This window comes from Malaclemys terrapin, chromosome 1, assembly GCF_027887155.1.
Source record: "Malaclemys terrapin pileata isolate rMalTer1 chromosome 1, rMalTer1.hap1, whole genome shotgun sequence".
NCBI lineage: Eukaryota > Metazoa > Chordata > Testudines > Emydidae > Malaclemys > Malaclemys terrapin.
Genome location: NC_071505.1, coordinates 300,995,708 through 301,015,897, shown reverse-complemented (window position 1 = coordinate 301,015,897; position 20,190 = coordinate 300,995,708). Strand labels below are relative to the sequence as shown.

General features: G+C 43.8%; 1 protein-coding gene across 16 annotated transcripts in view; it reads right to left on the bottom strand.

Annotated features, from left to right (window-relative positions):
* The window catches only part of SUPT20H (SPT20 homolog, SAGA complex component), a 59,858-nt gene extending 41,442 nt beyond the window's left edge, over nucleotides 1-18,416 (bottom strand). For 15 of the 16 annotated variants that reach the window (XM_054015256.1, XM_054015258.1, XM_054015261.1 and 12 more), the window contains exons 1-5: nucleotides 18,330-18,416; nucleotides 16,733-16,837; nucleotides 12,255-12,290; nucleotides 11,072-11,130; nucleotides 10,926-10,992 (exon numbers count right to left, since the gene is read on the bottom strand). In XM_054015256.1, coding sequence (XP_053871231.1) covers nucleotides 10,926-10,992; nucleotides 11,072-11,130; nucleotides 12,255-12,290; nucleotides 16,733-16,735 — 165 coding nt within the window. In that variant the 5' untranslated portion in view covers nucleotides 16,736-16,837; nucleotides 18,330-18,416. Of the gene's footprint in view, nucleotides 1-10,925; nucleotides 10,993-11,071; nucleotides 11,131-12,254; nucleotides 12,291-16,732; nucleotides 16,838-18,329 lie in introns of those variants that run through there. The other variant, XM_054015266.1, reaches the window with a different exon arrangement.
* Nucleotides 18,417-20,190: the final 1,774 nt, after the last annotated feature.

The window sequence follows — 20,190 nt, the reverse complement described above, 5'->3', positions numbered from 1 at the left end:
TGGGAGCAGTTTGCCGCACCCGTGGGCTGGCGATTCGGGAGCTATGCATTCCTACAAGGACCTAAAGCCCAAGTATGAACGGTGTGAATTTTTTTGGTAGAATGTCTTAGAAAACTGAGCTAGAAGATTTCCCCTCATCAGCCAAATGGTTAAGATAAGCATAGTCTAAGAGACAAGATATGCACTAAACTCATGACTTCCACCAAATAAAGCCATTTAATAATTCAGATTTCCTAGTATAAGCCAGGCAGTGTACACAGGTAGATCCAGGAAAAATAATTAAAATGACTTTTCCAAGGACAACTTGATTCATAGAATATCAGGGTTGGAAGAGACCTCAGGAGGTCGTCTAGTCCAATCCCCTGCTCAAAGCAGGGCCAATTCTCAACTAAATCATCCCAGCCAAGGCTTTGTCAAGCCGGGCCTTAAAAACCTCTAAGGATGGAGATTCCACCACCTCCCTAGGTAACCCATTCCAGTGCTTCACCACGCTTCTAGTGAAATAGTGTTTTCTAATACCCAACCTAGACCTCCCCCACTGCAACTTGATACCATTGCTTCTTGTTCTGTCATCTGCCACCACTGAGAACAGTCTAGCTCCATCCTCTTTGGAAACCCCCCTTCAGGTAGTTGAAGGCTGCTATCAAATCTCCCCTCACTCTTCTCTTCTGCAGACTAAATAACCCCAGTTCCCTCAGACTCTCCTCATAAGTCATTTTCATTGCCCTCCGCTGGACTCTCTCCAATTTGTCCACATCCCTTCTGTAGCGGGGAGACCAAAACTGGATGCAATACTCCAGGTGTGGCCTCACCAGTGTCGAACAGAGGGGAATAACCACTTCCCTTGATCTGCTGGTAATGTTCCTACTAATACAGCCCAATATGCCTTTGGCCTTGACAACAAGGGCACAGTGCTGACTCATATCCAGCTTCTCATCCACTGTAATCCCCAGGTCCTTTTCTGCAGAACTGCTGCTTAGCCAGTTGGTCCCCAGCCTGTAGCGGTGCATGGGATTCTTTCTTCCTAAGTGCTGGACTCTGCACTTGTCCCTGTTGAACTTCACCACATTTATTTTGTCCCAATCCTCTGATTTGTCTAGGTCACTCTGGAACCTATCCCTACCCTCCAGCATACCTATCTCTCCCCACACCTTAGTGTCATCTGCAAATTTGCTGAGGGTGCAATTAATCCCATCATCCAGATTATGTATAAAGATGTTGAACAAAATTGGCCCCAGGACCGACCCCTGGGGCACTCCGCTTGATACCGGCTGCCAACTAGACATCGAGCCGTTGATCACTATCCGTTGAGCCCGACTATCTAGCCAGCTTTCTATCCACCTTATAGTCCATTCATCTAATCCATACTCTTAACTTGCTGGCAAGAATACTGTGGGAAACCGTATCAAAAGCTTTGCTAAAGTCAAGATATATCACATCCACCGCTTTCCCCATATTCACAGAACCAGTTATTTCATCATAGAAGGCAATCAGGTTGGTCAGGCATGACCTGCCCTTGGAGAATCCATGTAGACTGTTCCTGATCACCTTCCTCTCCTCCAAGTGCTTGAAAATGGATTCCTTGAGTACCTGCTCCATGATTTTGCCAGGGACTGAAGTGAGGCTGACCGGTCTGTAGTTCCCCAGGTTCTCTTTCTTCCCTTTTTAAAAGAGCACTATATTTGCCTTTTTCCAATCGTCCAGGACTTCCCCAATCGCCAGGAATTTTCAAAGATAATCGCCAATGGCTCTGCAATCACATCAGCCAACTCCCTCAGCACCCTTGGAGGCATTAGATCTGGACCCATGGACTTGTGCACGTCCAGCTTTTCTAAATAGTCAACCAGTTCTTTCACTACTGAGGCTGCTCACCTCCTCCCCATACCGTGTTGCCCAGTGCAGCAGTCTGGGAGTTGACCTTGTCTGTGAAAACCGATGCAAAAAAAGCATTGAGTACTTCAGCTTTTTCCACATCATCTGTCATTATGTTGCCTCCCTCATTCAGTAAGGATCCCTCACTTTCCCTGACCACCTGTAGAATCCCTTCTTGTTTCCCTTCACATCCCTTGCTAGCTGCAACTCTAATTGTGCCTTGGCCTTCCTGATTACACCCCTGCATGCTCTAGCAATATTTTTATACTCCTCCCTAGTCACCTGTCCAAATTTCCACTTCTTGTAAGCTTCCTTTTTGAGTTTAAGCTTACCGAAGATTTCACTGTTAAGCCAAGATGATCGCCTGCCATATTTGCTATTCTTTCTGCACTTCGGGATGGTTTGTTCCTGCGCCCTCAATAAGGCTTCTTTAAATACAGCCGGCTTTCCTGGACTCCTTGCCCCCTCATATTAGCTTCCCAGGGGATCCTGCCCATCTGTTCCCTAAGGGAGTCAAAGTCTGCTTTTCTGAAGTCCTGGGTCCGTATTTTGCTACTCTCCTTTCTTCCTTTTGTCAGGATCCTGAACTCAACTATATCATGGTCACTGCTGCCTAGGTTGCCACCCACTTCTACTTCCCCTACCAGTTCTTCCCTGTTTGTAAGCAGCAGGTCAAGAGAAGCACAGCCCCTAGTCGGTTCCTCCAGCACTTGTACCAGGAAGTTGTCCCCAACACTCTCCAAAATCTTCCTGGATTGTCTGTGCATTGCTGTATCGCTCTCCCAGCAGATGTCAGCGTGACTGAAGTCCCCCATTAGAACCAGGGCCTGTGATCTGGAAACTTCAGTTAGTTGTCTGAAGCAAGCCTCGCCTATCTCATCCTTCTGATCTGATCACTCTTGTTGCTCTCGCCTCTAAACTTAACCCAAAGACTCTCAACAGGCTTTTCTCCAGTTTCAAACTGGAGCTCTGAGCAATCATACTGTTCTCTTACACACAGTGCAACTCCTCCACCTTTACTCCCACACCTGTCCTTCCTGAACAGTTTATACCCATCCATGACAGTGCTCCTGTCATGTGAACTGCCCCACCAAGTTTGTGTTATTCCAATCATGTCATAGTTCCTTGATTGTGCCAGGACTTCCAATTCTTCCTGTTTGTTTCCCAGGCTTCTTGCGTTTGTGTACACGCACCTAAGATAACTAGCTGATTGCCCTACTTTCTCAGTAGGGATCAGAAGGCTTCCCATCTTGTACCCTCCTCCTCGTGTTTCCTCCTGGTATCCCACTCCCCCACTTACCTCTGGGCTTAGGCCACCATGCCCCGGCAAACCTAGTTTAAAGCCCTCCTCACTAGGTTAGCAAGCCTGCCTGCAAAGATGCTCTTCCCTCTCTTCGTTAGGTGGATCCCATATCTTCCTAGCACTCTTTCTTCCCAGAACAGCATCCCAGGGTCGAAGAATCCGAAGCCCTCTCTCCGACACCACCTGCGTAACCAGGCATTCACCTCCACAATTAGACAGTCCCTACCTGGGCCTTATCCTTCAACAGGGAGGATGGAGGAGAACACCACTTGTGCCTCAAACACCTTTATCCTTCTTCCCAGAGCCATGTAGTCTGTAGTGATCCGCTCAAGGTCATTCTTGGCAGTATCATTGGTGCCCATGTGGAGAAGAGGGAAGGTGTAGCGATCTGAGGTCTTGATCAGTCTCGGCAAACACTCCATCACATCCTGGATTCTAGCTCCAGGCTAGCAGCACACTTCTTGAGTCTCCTGGTCCGGTCGGCAGATGGATGATTCCGTCCCCCTTAGGAGGGAGTCCCCGACTACCACCACCCGTCTCCTCCTCTTGGGAGTGGTGGTTATGGAACCCCCCCATCCCTAAGACAATGTATCCCATGCCTTCCAGCCGATGGGGTCTCCTTCTGATACCTTCCCTCAAAGGGCTCTTCTAAATCCTTCTCCGCAGTAGTACCAGTGCAGAGAGCCTGAAAACTGTTTCGCATCTGCATTGGGGGTACATAGTTTCTCCTCTTTCTTCCTCTGGAGGTCTCATGCTGCCAATATTCTTCCCCACTCCTCACTGCACTCTCTGAGTCTTCAGCACGTTTTGCTTCCAGAACCAAACCCTGACTTTTATCCAGAAAATCTTCATTTTCTCTGATGTAACTCAGGGTTGATACTTCTCTAGTCCTCTAACCTTCTCTTCCAATATGCAAACCAGCTTGCACTTCATACAGACGAAGTCGCTTCTGTCCTCTGGGAGAAACACAAACATGGCACATTCTGAACAGGCCACAGGACCTGATCGCTCACTATCCAGGTCTTCCTTCCAAGAGGCTCCTCAGATGTTGTATGTACTGCTCACAGGAGCCTGAAAGGCAAAAACACTCTGTGCGAACTCCCAGGCAAACTTCCTCTGTTTGCCTGTCCTCTGTTCACTACTAACTCGTTTTGCAACTGGCTGCCTTTTTATAAGGCTGCTGGCTCGAAGCAGGTGGCCCGGCTCAAAGCCTTCCCTCCAATCAACCACTCAAGGCCCACCTGGAACAAAACACTCCCAATTCACATTTTTCAATCAAACACCAACACAATCAAACAGTCACACTATTCAAACAAACAAGCACAAGAATTGTCTAATAAGAAAGTATGGTTGAGTTTTTTAACCCATATGTATAACAACTATGGCTGTTGATTAATCGCTGTTAACTCATGCAATTAACTCAGAAAAATTAATCGTAATTAAAAATATTAATCATGATTAATAGCAGTTTTAATAGCACTGCTAAACAATAGAATACCAATTGAAATTTATTAAATATTTTCAGATGTTTTTCTATATTTTCAAATATATGGATTTCAATTACAACACAGAATACAAAGTGTACAGTGCTCACTTTATTACTTTACAGTGCAAATATTTAGAATAAAAATAATATAAACAAAGTAAATAGTATTTTTCAATTCACATCATACAAGTACTGTAGTGCCATCTCTTTATCGTGAAAGTACAACTTACAAATGTCGTTTTTTTTTGTTACATAACTGCACTCGAAAACAAAACAATGTAAACCCTTAGAGCCTCTTAGTCTACTCAGTCCTACTTCTTGTTCAGCCAATCGCTAAGACAAACAAGTTTGTTTACAGTTACGGGAGACAATGTCACCTGAAAGTGAGAACAAGTATTCGTATGCCACTTTTGTAGCCGGCATTGCAAGGTATTTATGTGCCAGATATGCTAAACATTCGTATGCCCCTTCATGCTTCAACTACCTTTCCAGAGGACATGCTTCCATGCTGATGAGGCTCATGAAAAACATCTGTGTTAATGAAATTTGTGAATGAACTCCTTGGGGGAGAACTGTATATCTCCTGCTTGGTTACCCGCATTCTGCCATATATTTCATGTTACAGTAGTCTTGGATGATGACCCAGCACATGTTGTTCATTTCATGAACACTTTCGCTGCAGATCTGACAAAACGCAAAGAAGATACCAATGTGAGATTTCTAAAGATAGCTACGGCACTCAACCCAAGATTTAAGAATCTAAAGTGTCTTCCAAAATCCGAGAGGGACAAGCGTGGAGCATTCTTTCAGAAGTCTTAAAAGAGCAACACTCCGATGCAGAAACTACAGAACCCGAACCACCAAAAAATAAATAAAGTAAATAAATAAAATCAACCTTCTGCTGGTGGCATCTGACTCAGATAATGAAAATGAACATATTTTGGTCCACACTGCTTTGGATCATTATTGAGCAGAACCCGTCATCAGCATGGATGCATGTCCCCTGGAATGGTGGTTGAAGATGAAGGGACATATAAATCTTTAGCACATATGGCATGTAAATATCTTGCAACGCCACCTACAACTGTGCCATGCGAACGTCTGTTTTCACTTTCAGGTGACACTGTAAACAAGAAGCGGGCAGCACAGCACTTGGTGGTGATGGGGGACTTCAACTACCCAGACGCAGAGCCAGTGGGCATGGAGGGACTGGGACCAGGAACTGGTGATGGAAGAACATAGAAATCACACAAGAAGCTGGGAGAGGGGACAGTGGGATTGGCTGGGCAAGGAAAATAGAACTGAACACCAATGTGGAGGAATGGGGACAGGAGAAAGGGAGACAGATCTGGCAAGAATCTGGGGCACAGGAGGAGAACAGGGACCAGTAGGGCAAAGGAGACTGGGATAAGGAGCTGGGGGTAGAGAAAACAGACGGATTAGATAAAAAGCTGGAAGGGGGAACAGGACTGGCTTGGCAAGGAAACAGACTGGGATGAGAAGCCTAAGGAGTAGAGAGTGGAACAAGGAGTCAGGGGTCTGGAAGTGAGGGCTTGAATGGGCTTGAGGGGATGGAGAAAGAGGGATCAAGCTTGAGGGAAAATGGGCAAAAGCTACATGCACCTCCAGAGCTGGGAATGAATCACAATCTGCCCAAATCTCACCATTTCTCTTCTGTCAGCAAATATCTGTGAAAAATCACTGGCAAAGTACCCAACCCCCTGTACTGCTGGTCCACATAGCAGTAGTAAATAGTCATCCTCCATCAGATACTCTGCTCACTCAAGTGGCAGAGGTCTGTGTGATGGATTCCAACCCTTCTGATGAACCCTATGGGTGTCAATATAATGCCACATGATAGCTCCTATGTTTTTGTTTTCAGCTTGCTTTATTAAGATTTAGGAAGCCATGCAAAAAAGTATTAAGGTCGCAAAGTCAAGCACTCAAAAATTAGGAAACGGCAGAATTAAGGTTACCTGTGCAATTTCAATTTGGCCTGCTTGTGCATATGCATTATGATATAGTCTTTAATTACATGATCACATTGTATTTTTCCTCACAAGGCTCCTGCCTCATTCAGGGCATAGGATGGATGGTGCTCATTAATAAACTAGAACAGGAGTACTTGTGGCACCTTAGAGACTAACAAATTTATTAGAGCATAAGCTTTCGTGGACTACAGCCCACTTCTTCGGATGCATACTGTAGTCCACGAAAGCTTATGCTCTAATAAATTTGTTAGTCTCTAAGGTGCCACAAGTACTCCTGTTCTTCTTTTTGCGGATACAGACTAACACGGCTGTTACTCTGAAACTTGTCATTAATAAACTACTTGAACAACAATGAAAAATCAAAACGTTAATGTGTGGCTCAAGGCATTTTTACTTCATGATACTCAAACCCTGCCCCGAAGACAGAATTATTAGTTTCTTCATAGACTCTTCTATGCTACTCACCACTATAGTATCCAATCATTCATAACTTCACAAACATTCATTTTATTTGCACAACACTCCTGTGAGTTGAAGGATATAATCCCCATAAAACAGATCAGGAGCTGAGGGACCGAGATTAAAGTTTCCAATGATTTTGGGAGCCCAATTTGAGATATCTAGGACCTGATTTTTCAGAGTATTTGGCATTATATAGCACTTATATGATCAATGCGCAGCTCCCATTGGCTCAGAATATTGTTTTCTTCCCCAGCTCCTCAGTTTTGCCAACCACACTAACTTAGTTTTATTTCTGGAAATTAAAGAGATACATTACCAATATATAGGCTTGGCAGATATTCCAACAATATTTATTTTAAAATATTTTTTCTCTTTTTATCTATTTAAATTTTCACATTTGTGGGAAGTTATGGCAGGCTCAGAGAATTATTTAATGACAATAGATGTTGAGATTCAAATAGTTAAAGCTTTATAGCCATTAAACCTCAAATTGTCAACATCACATGTCAAAATATACATAGTAAATAACCTTATACCAAAACCTAATAAAAGTTCAAGAAGCACTTTTCTTACTTTGCCTATCTGTGAATTGATTATCATTAATTTCCCAACTATACATACAATATGATGGGGGCTAATTTAGCTACAACAAGTCAGGAAAAAGATCTTGGAGTCATCGTGGATAGTTCTCTGAAGATGTCCACGCAGTGTGCAGAAGCGGTCAAAAAAGCAAACAGGATGTTAGGAATCATTAAAAAGGGGATAAGACTGAGAATATATTATTGCCCTTATATAAATAATGGTACGCCCACATCTCGAATACTGCGTACAGATGTGGTCTCCTCATCTCAAAAAAGATATACTGGCACTAGAAAAAGTTCAGAAAAGGGCAACTAAAATGATTAGGGGTTTGGAACGGATCCCATATGAGGAGAGATTAAAGAGGCTAGGACTCTTCAGCTTGGAAAAGAGGAGACTAAGGGGGGATATGATAGAGGTATATAAAATCATGAGTGATGTGGAGAAAGTGGATAAGGAAAAGTTATTTACTTATTCCCATAATACAAGAACTAGGGGTCACCAAATGAAATTAATAGGCAGCAGGTTTAAAACAAATACAAGGAAGTTCTTCTTCACGCAGCACACAGTCAACTTGTGGAACTCCTTACCTGAGGAGTTGTGAAGGCTAGGACTCTAACAGCGTTTAAGAGAACTGGATAAATTCATGGTAGTTAAGTCCATTAATGGCTATTAGCCAGGATGGGTAAGGAATGGTGTCCCTTCCCTCTGTTTGTCAGAGGATGTAGATGGATGGCAGGACAGAGATCACTTGATCACTGCCTGTTAGGTCCACTCCCTCTGGGGCACCTGGCATTGGCCACTGTCAGTAGACAGTATCAGAGGGGTAACCGTGTTAGTCTGAATCTATAAAAAGCAACAGAGGGTCCTGTGGCATCTTTAAGACTAACAGAAGTATTGGGAGCATAAGTTTTCATGGGTAAGAACCTCACTTCTTCAGATGCAAATAATGGAAATCTCCAGAGGCAGGTATAACCTCGTTATCTCCATACTGATTTATACCTGCCTCTGGAGATTTTCATTACTTGCATCTGAAGAAGTGAGGTTCTTACCCACGAAAGCTTATGCTCCCAATACTTCTGTTAGTCTTAAAGGTGCCACAGGATCCTCTGTTGCTTTTGTCAGTAGACAGGATACTGGGCTAGATGGACCTTTGGTCTGACCCGGTACGGCCGTTCTTATGTTCTTATCAGTGGAAATATTTTTCCATCAGTTTGTGCGTGTATGGCGAAACAGACATTTACCAAGAAAAATCTAACCCTTCTAAGCCTACCAATATAGTATTTGGCACATCCATATTGGATGGCAACACCTTACACATACTGAAGTTGATAAGTGTAGAGGTAGAAATGGTTTCCAACATTATCTTCCCATTAAGTGAAGATATCTTCCAAAGGTCCTGACCAACATCTTGTACTGTGGAGATCCATTACTGAAAATAAGGTCAGGATGTCTACTCCAATAGCCAGCATTTTAATTTAGTGAATTAGGGCACTAAACAGAGCTTCATGGTCTAAGGTATCTTCTAAATCAAAAATAATCCCCTTCGTATTCTTATGGACCAGCAGTTTACAACCGTATTCCTGGTTTCACTTTAATCCTTCACTCCATTTCACCACTTGTGATTCATCTTAATTGCTGGGTAAACACAGGTTTGCTGAGTGCCTTCCTCTTTTGCCACACTTGGATTATACAGTTGATTTCTACTTGAACCCTCCATGATGGCTCAGTCTACTGATCAACCTTCTCAACAGCTCCTTCCTACCTAGCTTCCAGATATTACAACCGGATTCTCTCCCCGCACCCAAACATTCATCTCCATGCCTCCGGACCACCCCATCCTTCCCATCAAGGTTGAGTCTCACACCTTCTTCTACATATTCAGCCCTACTCTCTTGCAAGTGGGCAAGAGCACCAGTGCCTTCCTAGCTCTCTAGGAAATTAGTACACTTACAGAAAAAAACCCACCCACATACAAACCTACTGCTGCCTGCCTTATTGCCATAATCCTCCTGATTTCCTCTAGACCCCCTAACTAGCTGCTGCAACTAACCTAATCCTCCTCCTCCTCTCCCTGCTGCTAAAACCTAATTCACCCAGTCCACTCCCCGGATGAAATTAAAGTTGTGAATAAAGTGCAGGTGAGGAGATTAAAATGGCATCTGTATTCACTAGAATTTGTGATGCCAAATAATCTCGACTACAATCAGCACTCAAAACCACAAAACCAAAGCCACTATCAGGCAAACCAAAACAACAGCAATTCAGTGACTGGCATATATACACCATTCCTACAGTTTCTCCCTCTCCCCTTTCCCCCAGCCCCCAACAACAGGTTTGTTTTTATTTTGTTTTTTAAAGGAGAGTGGTGTTGAAGTAGATTCCCAATGCTATTTTTAGCAGACATGCCAAGGGAAGTACATTTTAGTGTACTGACATTTCATCCATGGCTTTTAAGCCTTAAATTGGTCAGATGAGGCTCTTTTCTTAGGTTTGAAAAAGACTTCAGTATTTGACAACAATGCAGCAGTTATCCCAGGAACAAGATGGCAATTTAAAATAGAAGACAGTCAAGTCTACTTCTTCACTAGTAGCCAAGGTAAGCAGAAACGACACTGCAGGTCCTTTGAAGGTAGTGATATTAATAGGACTGGACTCCAGGTACAAACACTGGCCCCAAACATTCTCACTAATTTTGATGGTATAGGTTCTAGCACTAACTCTCAGATCTCTCAGTAAGCCCCAGACACTGAGGCTCCTATTGTATTGATACTGTTATTGTTTTGATACTATTATTACAGTGAACCTGTTAGACACTTATGGCTCTCTGGTACTCCGTTGGATAGCAAAGTAGCTCAGGGGCACACCACAGCACCAGGATAGTAGCAATCTATTTTCTCTGGCTGAAATTCTATTTTGGCTTCTTTTAAATTACACTGGAATAACTGATTAGTTATTGGACCAGTCCTATTATTCTTTCTACTTCATACTGAACTGAAAAGACACTTATCTTATAAACCTAGTCTGTACAAATAATGTGTGATTTCTAGGCTATTCATTGGCTCAGATGTAAGTGCTGCAGTCAAAAGATTTCTGCAAATCTCTTGTCTCCTCATTGCTGCTGTCTCCTCATTGTTAAAGAGCTTGCTTGTTTGTTAAACTTGTTGTTTAACTTGCTTATTTACCTATTTAGAGATTGCACTGAATGGCTGCTTAAATAAATTCCACTTACCTTTATCTCAGGCTCTTTTTCACATTCTTCTATATACAAGTCATATAGCTTTTGAAATACAGATTTTCTGAAATTAAGGAAAATGTTAACATAAAAATTGTGTTAAATCAATACAATAAAAAGTTAAATATTGGAATATTTGCTACCTTCCACTGGATAAATATTTTCGTTTGGGAGGTCTCTGACGGGCACTTTCAATGACATACTGGAAGAGAAAGGTGCATGAAACTCAACAGTTCTAGCAATGTACAAATTACTTTAAGAGTCTTAGTATCATTAAAGCAAATTTAGGTTACAGTAGTTATTCTGTGTTACACAGCCAACATGTCAAACTGTAGTTTTTTAAACGGAATAAATACTCTCACTTCTAGAGTGGTCTATAGGAGTGGTAGTTACAAAGGAGTGCTTAATTCCAACCACCAGCTAACAAAGGAGTTATTTCATAGCTAAAATTAAAACGAAGTGGTATGTTTCATGATTATCACTATCGCAGTTAAGAAGTAGTTTCTGAAACCTACGACACTTTATGCCAACATTTTATATTTACAGTAACAAAACCTTACAGAAACCTGAAATTTCACTATATTTGAACCAAGACAATTGCAACATTCAGATATAATGCTGTTGCCTTGGTACAACTCACTCCCTTTGAACACAGCCAACTGTGTTTTAGAAGGCCTACTTTGCTCCTGTGTTTCTCTAACATTTTTTTAGAAAGCAGGGTAATTCTAAGCAAATGCAAGATGTGTACAATATTTTAGTAAATGTTAGTTAAGATACTCTCAGGTCAAATTTAGCACTTGATTTAGGTTTTACACAGACAAGCTTTCACAAAATACAAATTCTGGAGGAAACATTTCCATTCTTGACAAAGTGCTGATTGATCATTTGGTTTATTTTAAATAGAGATAGGTTCTCCCTCTTTCCCCCCCAAATATTTTGAACCCAGTATTATATAGTGTAGGAGAACATATATATTAAAAATTACTGATATATTCTTTGTTGGCTGTGGGATGACTTAAATTGCTCACACTAGGTTTATGTAGACTATATAAATAGCAGCCTTGTAGGATTCTACTTGACCAGAATACGTAATTGTTTTACAAATAGGAAAACTAAGACCGTATTTTCATCATGGGAAAGACCAGGCAAGTAGATTCTGTGCCTGGGCTGGTAATTTTAGTGACAATTTTGCAAAACTAATGTTTTATACATAGTTTACACAAAAAACACCTTCATATAATATAAATGCACAGAATGTAAACAGACATTTAAATTTAAGCCTGGTATATTATTTACATATCAATAGGCAACTTAGCTACTCCTTACCTCTGCACGATCCAATGCCAGTTCTAAAGCTTGTTGCTGCAAAAATTATAAACAGCTTTCTTAGAAAATGTGTTAACTGATGAAAACCTTGTACTGTAACAACCACCCCAAACTCTATGACTAGGACTCAAATATTAGTTTGTTATTTTTACAGGACTAGCTGATCAAATGTAGGATTCTTTAGCATGTACAGAATTCTACCAATAAATTCAGCACTCTGATTAACTGCATTAACAGTAATTAACTCCACTACAGGATTTGTGTAGATTTGACTGAATTATTAAGTGTTAGAAGGACAGTGATGCAAAACTGTAAGGAGGGCAATACCAAGTTTTAATCAAAACTTGATTTTAAAAAAATTGAGAAAAAACAGGTAGGCAAGGCTGTTCTTTGCCGTTACCCTGGCTGCCAATACAACATCTTTTAGCACAACTGCCTGCTTGCATCTATTGCATCAGGAAGAGTAGCACTAGTGGGATAAAGGGTGTGTGTGTGTGTGTGAGAGAGAGAGAGTGAGAAAGACTTAGTAACAGCTAACTGTAAAGCAGAGTAGTCTTGAAGAAACAGATCAAAGCCCACAGCCACTGATACCAAAGAGTGTGCATTAAAGTAGGTCATCTTCCCATGAGATGGGAACAAAGACCCAAACCTCCATCACTCAGATTCAGTACAATACACTTTTCCTATCAACATGGAGCCACTAAGGAGATGTGGTCTAGGCCCCTTCCCTAGACATAAAAGCAGCCATTTGGTCAAAAACTGAGCTTTGGCAGAGTTCCTCTCCCAAAGATTCCCTTTGAGGTGGGTTGAAAAGTATGTCAGAGCCCATGATTGCATACTGAACTCAAAGTCCCGCAAATTGTTCGTAACATCCGATAGCAGAATTCTCTAGATAATACTTACTGTAGCTGATTTACAGAATCATAAAAATGTAGGTCTGGAAGGGACCTCGAGAAGTCATAGTAAGCCTAGACCATCCCTAACAGGAGTTTGGCCAACCTTTTTTTTTTTTTTTTTTTTAAAACAGCTTTCAATGATGGGGACCCCATGACCTCCCTTGGAAGCCTATTCCAGAGCTTAACTACCCTTATAGTTAGAAACGTTTTCCTAATATCTAACCTAAATCTCCCTTGCTGCCGATTAAACTACTTACTTCCTGTTCTGCTTTCAGTGGACATGAAGAACAATTGATCACTGTCCTCTTTATAACAGCCCTTAACATATTGGAAGACTTATCAGTTCGTCCCTCAGTCTTCTTTTCTCAAGACTAAACATGCCCAGTTTTTTCAACCAGTCCTTGTAGGTCAGGTTTTCTAAACCTTTTATCATTTCTGTTGCTCTTCTCTGGACACTTTCCAATTTGTCCACATCCTTCTTAAATTGTGGTACCCAGAATTGGACACAGTACTCCAGCGGGAGCCTCACCAGTCCCAAGTAGAGCGGGACAGTTTTCTCCTGTGTTTTACATACAACACTCCTGCTAATGCACCCCAGAATGATATTAGCCTTTTTTGCAGCTGCAGCACATTGATGACTCATATTCAGTTCGTGATTCACTAGAACCCTCAGATCCTTTTCAGCAGTGCTATAACCTAGACAGTTATTCCCCATTTTGTAGTGCATTACGAAGGAAAAATCGATACACTTGTCTTTATTGAATTTAATCTTTTTGAATTCAGACCAATTCTCTAATTGGTCAAGGTCATTTTGATTTTTAAACCTGTTCTCCAAAGTGCTTGCAACCCCTCCCAGTTTGGTATAATCTGCAAATTTTATAAGCATACTCTCTGCTCCATTATCCATGTCATTAACTGAAAATATTGACCAGTACCAGACCCAAGACTGATCCTTGAGAGACCCCATTAGATACACGGTCCCAATTTGACAGCAAACCATTGATAACTTCTCTGAGTACGGTTTTCAGCCAGATGTGCACCCACATTATAGTAATTTCATCTAGCCTACATTTCCCTAGTTTGCTTATAAGAATGTCATGTGGAACGGTGTCAAAAACCTTACTAAAAATCAAGGTGCATCATCTCTACTGCTTCCCCCCTACCCAGTAGGTCAGTAATCCTATCAAAGAAGAAAATTAAGTTGGTTTTGGTATTTGTTCTTGACAAATCCATGCCAACAACTCTTTATACCCCTATTATCCTCCAAGGGTGTTAAAAACTGATTTTTAATAATTTGCTCCAGTATCTTTCCAGGTATTGAAGTCAGGCTGACTGGTCTATAATTCCCCAGGTCTTCCTTGTTCCCCTTTTTCAAGATAGATACTATGTTTGCCCTACTCCAGTCTTCTGGGACCTCTCCAATCCTCCAAGAGGTCTCAAAGATAACTGCTCATGACTCCAAGATTGCTTCAGCTAGTTCCAAAAGTGAACTAGGATGAATTTAATCAAGCCTTGCTGAATTGAATACATGTTAATACTCTTTACCCTGCTCTTTCCCTATTTTGGCTTGCATTCATTCCCCTCACTGCCAATATTAATTGCGTTGAATACCTGGTCATCATAAACCCCTTTTAGTGAAGTCTGAAGCAAAATATGAATTAAGCACCTCAGCTTTCTTGATGCCATCAGTTATTAGCTCTTCTTCCCAGGGCCAGATTTAACATTTTGTGGGCCCGGTGCCAAACATATGTGGGCCCCCTCACCGTGGATCTGCTCTGCCCAGCCCAAAGCAAGGGCACTCTTTACAAACTGGCAGCTGCCAGACACACAGTGGCCCACTCGGCCCTGCACTGCGAACACGCTCCTTCCCCTTGGGGGTGGTCCTACGCCACACGCCCCCCCCTCATTGCCCCCCAATCTCTATGCCCAGTGCCCCCCTCACCCAGCCCCTCCCCACAGACCCTTATGGACAGAATCCCCCGCTGAGATCCCTCACAGACCCCTGCACTCAGCACTCTTCTGACCCACTATGCCCAGTGCTCCCCAGCCCAAAGACCCCACCACCACAATTGCACAGCGCCCTGCACACCACCACCCCCTGCCACCAGACCCCACCACTACTCAGTGCCACAACACACAGACCATCCCAACCTTCCAGCACCCCCCCATCCCTTCTATGCCCAACGCCCAAAACACATAACCCCTTCCACCCCCCACTACTCAGTGCCCCCCCCCAAAGAGAGACACTCCCCCTCACCCTATCCCTCATTCGCACTTACTGCCCCCACTGAGAGGTGACCATGTCCGCTGGGCTGAGCCAGCAGCGTGGGGATCAAGAGTGGCGCCATCAGCCAGGCTGGAACAGGAGTGGGGCCTGCCCGGGCCGGGCTCACTCAAGACCCACTTGCCTGGCGGGGCCTAGCCAAGCCCCCCCCCCCCCACTGCCCTCCCCACCCCTATTGGCCAAGACCAGCCTGGCCTCTGCACCGGTCCAAGGCTGCTCGGCTCCAGTGAGGCGGGCAGGGTTCCATAGGTGGCGGGCAGCAGAGATCGCTTGGAGCTGAAGCTGCGCTGGGGAGCAGGGTAGACCCCCGAGAGCCTGCCCAGTCCGGCTGGAGCCAGCAGGCATGCCCACTCTGCATGGCAGAGCCCGGCTGCTGGGCGGGAAGCCCCCTACAGGCGAGTGGGACCTGCTGGCTGGGAGCCGCTCACACAGCAAGGCCTGGGTGCTGGACTGCCCCAGGTGAGAGGCCAGACCTGGCTGTGTGGATGGGTTAGAAGAGTCCATAATGTGCTCCTTCCCAGTGTGGGCCTGGTGCCTTTTTGTATCTGTGCAGGGCTCTAAAAATACTCTCTCTTTTAAGTCCCAGAGAAGAATGTCCATACAAGTTCCCTCCAGATCTGAGCAAACATATGATTTCATCATGTTAGTGCAGTGCACAGGAAGAGAAACTGGCTAGAAAAAGAGTGCAGTAAAAGATAAAATACTTCCCCCCCACCTAATCTTTCAGCAAAATTACTTGTAACAATAGTAGGTATGAAGTTTTCAGATAGAAGCCTGACTTTCAAGCTGATGCTGTGCCTTTCAACTGTGGAAACCACTGCTACAAAACATTGAGACAGAAAGTAACAATAATAATACAGAGAGTTATACTTTCTAGGATAGATGTGCATAAGGGATATCAAGCCACAGACTTTTAGGCATAACTCATCCACTGACTGCTTGACATTAAGAAAATACCCTATAGGCATATTACTGCCTAACTGCCCACTATAGATGTGTGAGTAGGGCTTACACATTCCTCTGAATCATCTAGAACTGGCCACTGTTGGAGACAAGACACAAGAACAGATTTATATGACAATTCCTATATTCTATTAGCAGTGACTAACTGATTTAGGCACACCATTCACAAGCTCCACAGAGAGCCCCACCATCAACTGGAGAGTGTTACACTGCTAAGTCACATTTCTGAGGATGTCAGAGACACAAAGGACTTTCCCTTCTCCACCTTCACCTGCCAAATACCCACCACCCTAAAGGCAAGCGTTATTAAAAACATGACATGAATTGTATCTTACCATTGTAGTTGAAGCCAGGTGTCCAAATGGCAGATGAAATATTTAGGAGTTTTGGTGCAGTAGGCAAACAGTCATATTTTTAGGGTCACAAGAGATACTGTAAAGCTGGGGGGAAGAAAAAAATACAATCACCAACTATGTTAAACAAGCATTATAATTATGTAAACTAGACATTTTAACGGCAGATTATATTGAATTGATATAGCATCTTTCATCCACTAATACAGAAGTTACCACTGAAAAGAAATTACAGGGCCAAATGTCATTACCCATACCTGTGGTGTCTTGGCAGACTACCAATATCACCCGTGTCTCTGATAGGTACAGTAAAACGGAATACATAATGAAGTAAGTGGTTAGAACATTTATTTTATGTATCAAAGAGCCAGTGCTGATGGCTTTGATTTTATATAATACTCAAAGAACAGCAGCTCCACCAACTACACCTCCTTGCACCATTTTGAGATGTTCATTCAGTAATGATACTTCTGTTAGTCTCAAAGGTGCCACAGGACCCTCTGTTGCTTTTTACAGATTCAGACTAACACAGCTACCCCTCTGATACTTAACTACTGAGGTGTTAACGATTTTACTTAGCACATAGGTGCTCCTTAGACATTCTTCATTCAGCTATTAACCAAGTCCAGCACTGTTTCACTTTTAAATTCAACTAGATAATAGACTTTTCTGGTTTTTTAATACAAATGTTTAAATATAAAGTTTTTAAACCCGGTTTACTAATCGTGCTCCATTCCCTTTCAGCCTCTCTCTCAATGAGAGAAACTTGAAAGTCAAAGAGATCAGTTTTACTTTTGGTTCTTAATGTTAAATTTCAAACACAGTGGGGGAGCAGTTTAACTATTTCCAGTGGGTTTTATTTTGAAATGTGGAAACATTCCTACTGGTGTTAGGCTCTATAAAGCTTTTTAATACATATTTTAAATGACAGATTATGTTTAAATTGACAGATATGTCTCTCTATTATTAGCTATATGCTAGCCAACCTCTTTCCTTAGAAATCTGTTCAGCCTTTGTTTGTTTGTTTTTGGTCCCAATTCCAGCGACACACTGTGGTACTGGTGGTAAGTGATGCTGCGTCTCCAACAAGGAAGCTACAGCTCTGGCCTTTAGTTAGTGGCCAGGATGTGCTAAGCGCTTTCCAAGCCATCGAGGGCACAATCCCGGGCCTAGAGACCCTGCAACCCACAGTTAGGCAGAGGTGAGGAGGACCGAGATCACGGCAGCACTTGGCTACACTCCCGGCGGGCTGACAGGGGCGCGGGGAGGAGCATGACGACGGGATCGCGGGCGGGGAGAGGCAGGTTAAACCCAGGCCTTGCCAAAGTCCCGTTGGGGGATTCGGCAGCGGCGGCCTCCACGGACAGCGTTGGCAGGTCTGGGAGCGAGCCGCAGATCCCAGCCGGGAGAGCGACGAGAGCCGCCCAGACAGCACGGGGAGGGCCGGGGCGGGCCCAGGCGACACCACCGCCGCAGAGAGGCGGGTACGGGAGGCCCTAGCGGCCCGACCCCGGAGGAAGGCGCCGGCCGGAAGGGCACGCGGCGGGTTAGACTCGACCTCGCCCCCAGCCCCCTTTACCTGCCAGCCTCATGTCGGGTCCTGCCCCCCGCGCAGCTGCCCCCGCGGCCCTTTCATCCGCCCCCCGCCCAGCCCGCGGCACCGCGGCTGCTTCCGTCCCGGAACTTCCGAGCGCGGCCCGGAAGGGGCGGGGCGAGTTACCCTAGAGACGGGGCGGGGGGCGGGGGAGATTCGGCCCTGTTGCCATGGTGAACAAGCCGTGTGTAGGCTCCCTGTCCCCGTCGCCTATTTCCCTACATGTGCATTAGGCGCTGACCCCTGCAGCCTCCCAGCCTCTCCCACCGTGGTTCCCACACTCACCTGCCACTCGCCAGACCCAACCCTGAGTCCCGCCTCTGCCACAGACTTCCCGTGTGCCCTTGGGCAAGTCGCCTATGTCCAGATCTTAGGAGCCTAAATACCTTGGAGGATCTGGCCCTTAGTAACTCTCTGTACCTCACGTTGCCATCCTGGAGAACACTTCAAATGGGGAAAATAGTACTTCCCTACCTCACCAGGATAGGGTGACCAGACAGCAAGTGTGAAAAATCGGGTCGGGGTGGGGGGTAATAGGAGCCCATATAAGAAAAAGACCCCAAAATCGGGGTTGTCCCTATAAAATTGGGACCTCTGGTCACCCTACATCCGGATGTTGTGAGGACAACTGTGAAAGGTTGTGATTATCCCAGGAATGAGGACCATTTCAGTTCCTAAAATAGATAAGGCTTGATGCCCATACTAGTGGAAATTCCTGGGGGGCACAGGTATTTCAGTGCTAGTGGGCAAGTCCATGTCTGGTTGGTGTAGCAGCAGTTCATTTGTAATAAATTACCAAGTCACTTACAATTTTTAAATCAAGACTAGATATTTTTCTAAAAGATGTGCGCTAGGAATTACTTTGGGGACGTTCTCTGGCCTGTGTTATACAGGAGGTCAGATGAGATGATCACAATGCCCTTCTGGCCTTTGAATCTATGAATTGTGAAGGGCACAGTGGTGACTCTGGTGGGGGGTGGCAATGATTCTATGCATGGAGTGGGATGAATTTTGTTTCATTGTTAGAATTACAAATTTGGTATGAGGGCTGGTTTTCTATAAATGTTTGATGGCTTTCTGCAGAGTTCTACAAATTCTACAGTACAAAACCTGCAAATACCTAGAGCCCTGCATGGATACAAAATTTGTATCCGCATCTGATCTGCAATCTGCAAAAACGATCCATGGATATAAAGCAGATATCTGCAGATTTGCAGGGCTTTAGATATAAAATTTGGATCCGCATCCATGTGCATCTGCAAAAATGCTCCGCAGCTATCCGCAGAGGCAAATATTTGCAGATATAAAGTGGATATCCGTGGATTTGCAGGGGTCTACAAATAGCCATCTCTAAACCAACAGTGAAGGGGGCAGTTCAAGGGCGGACCTCATCATGATGCAACATTCAGGCTAATACTCATTCTGATCACTACTTAGATGCAGTGTATGTGTTGGTAAGGGTGGCAGATATTCATTGTCAGGCAGGTGCTCCAAACAGTGAGGATCTTTGTGGTGCTTGACACTATCCCTGCAGGAGTCAGAGGCAATGGGCTGATCTCAGATTGCATTACAAATATACTGATGGCATAGGTGGAAAGTGGTGTGTCTGTTTGCTTTATTGAACATTTTTATTATGTATAAAAGTACAACAAAGAAGACAACAAACACAGATACAGAGTAGTGTATGTATATTCCTGCGCACATTTAAAATGTATATGAATTATAGAATAAGTAAGATAGGAGCATCAAGATCAAGCTACAAACGTAAAATGGTATATTTAGAGATGAGTATCTACCAGGATTAGATGATAAAATAATGAAGTAATGAAAGAATGAAAACAACTCC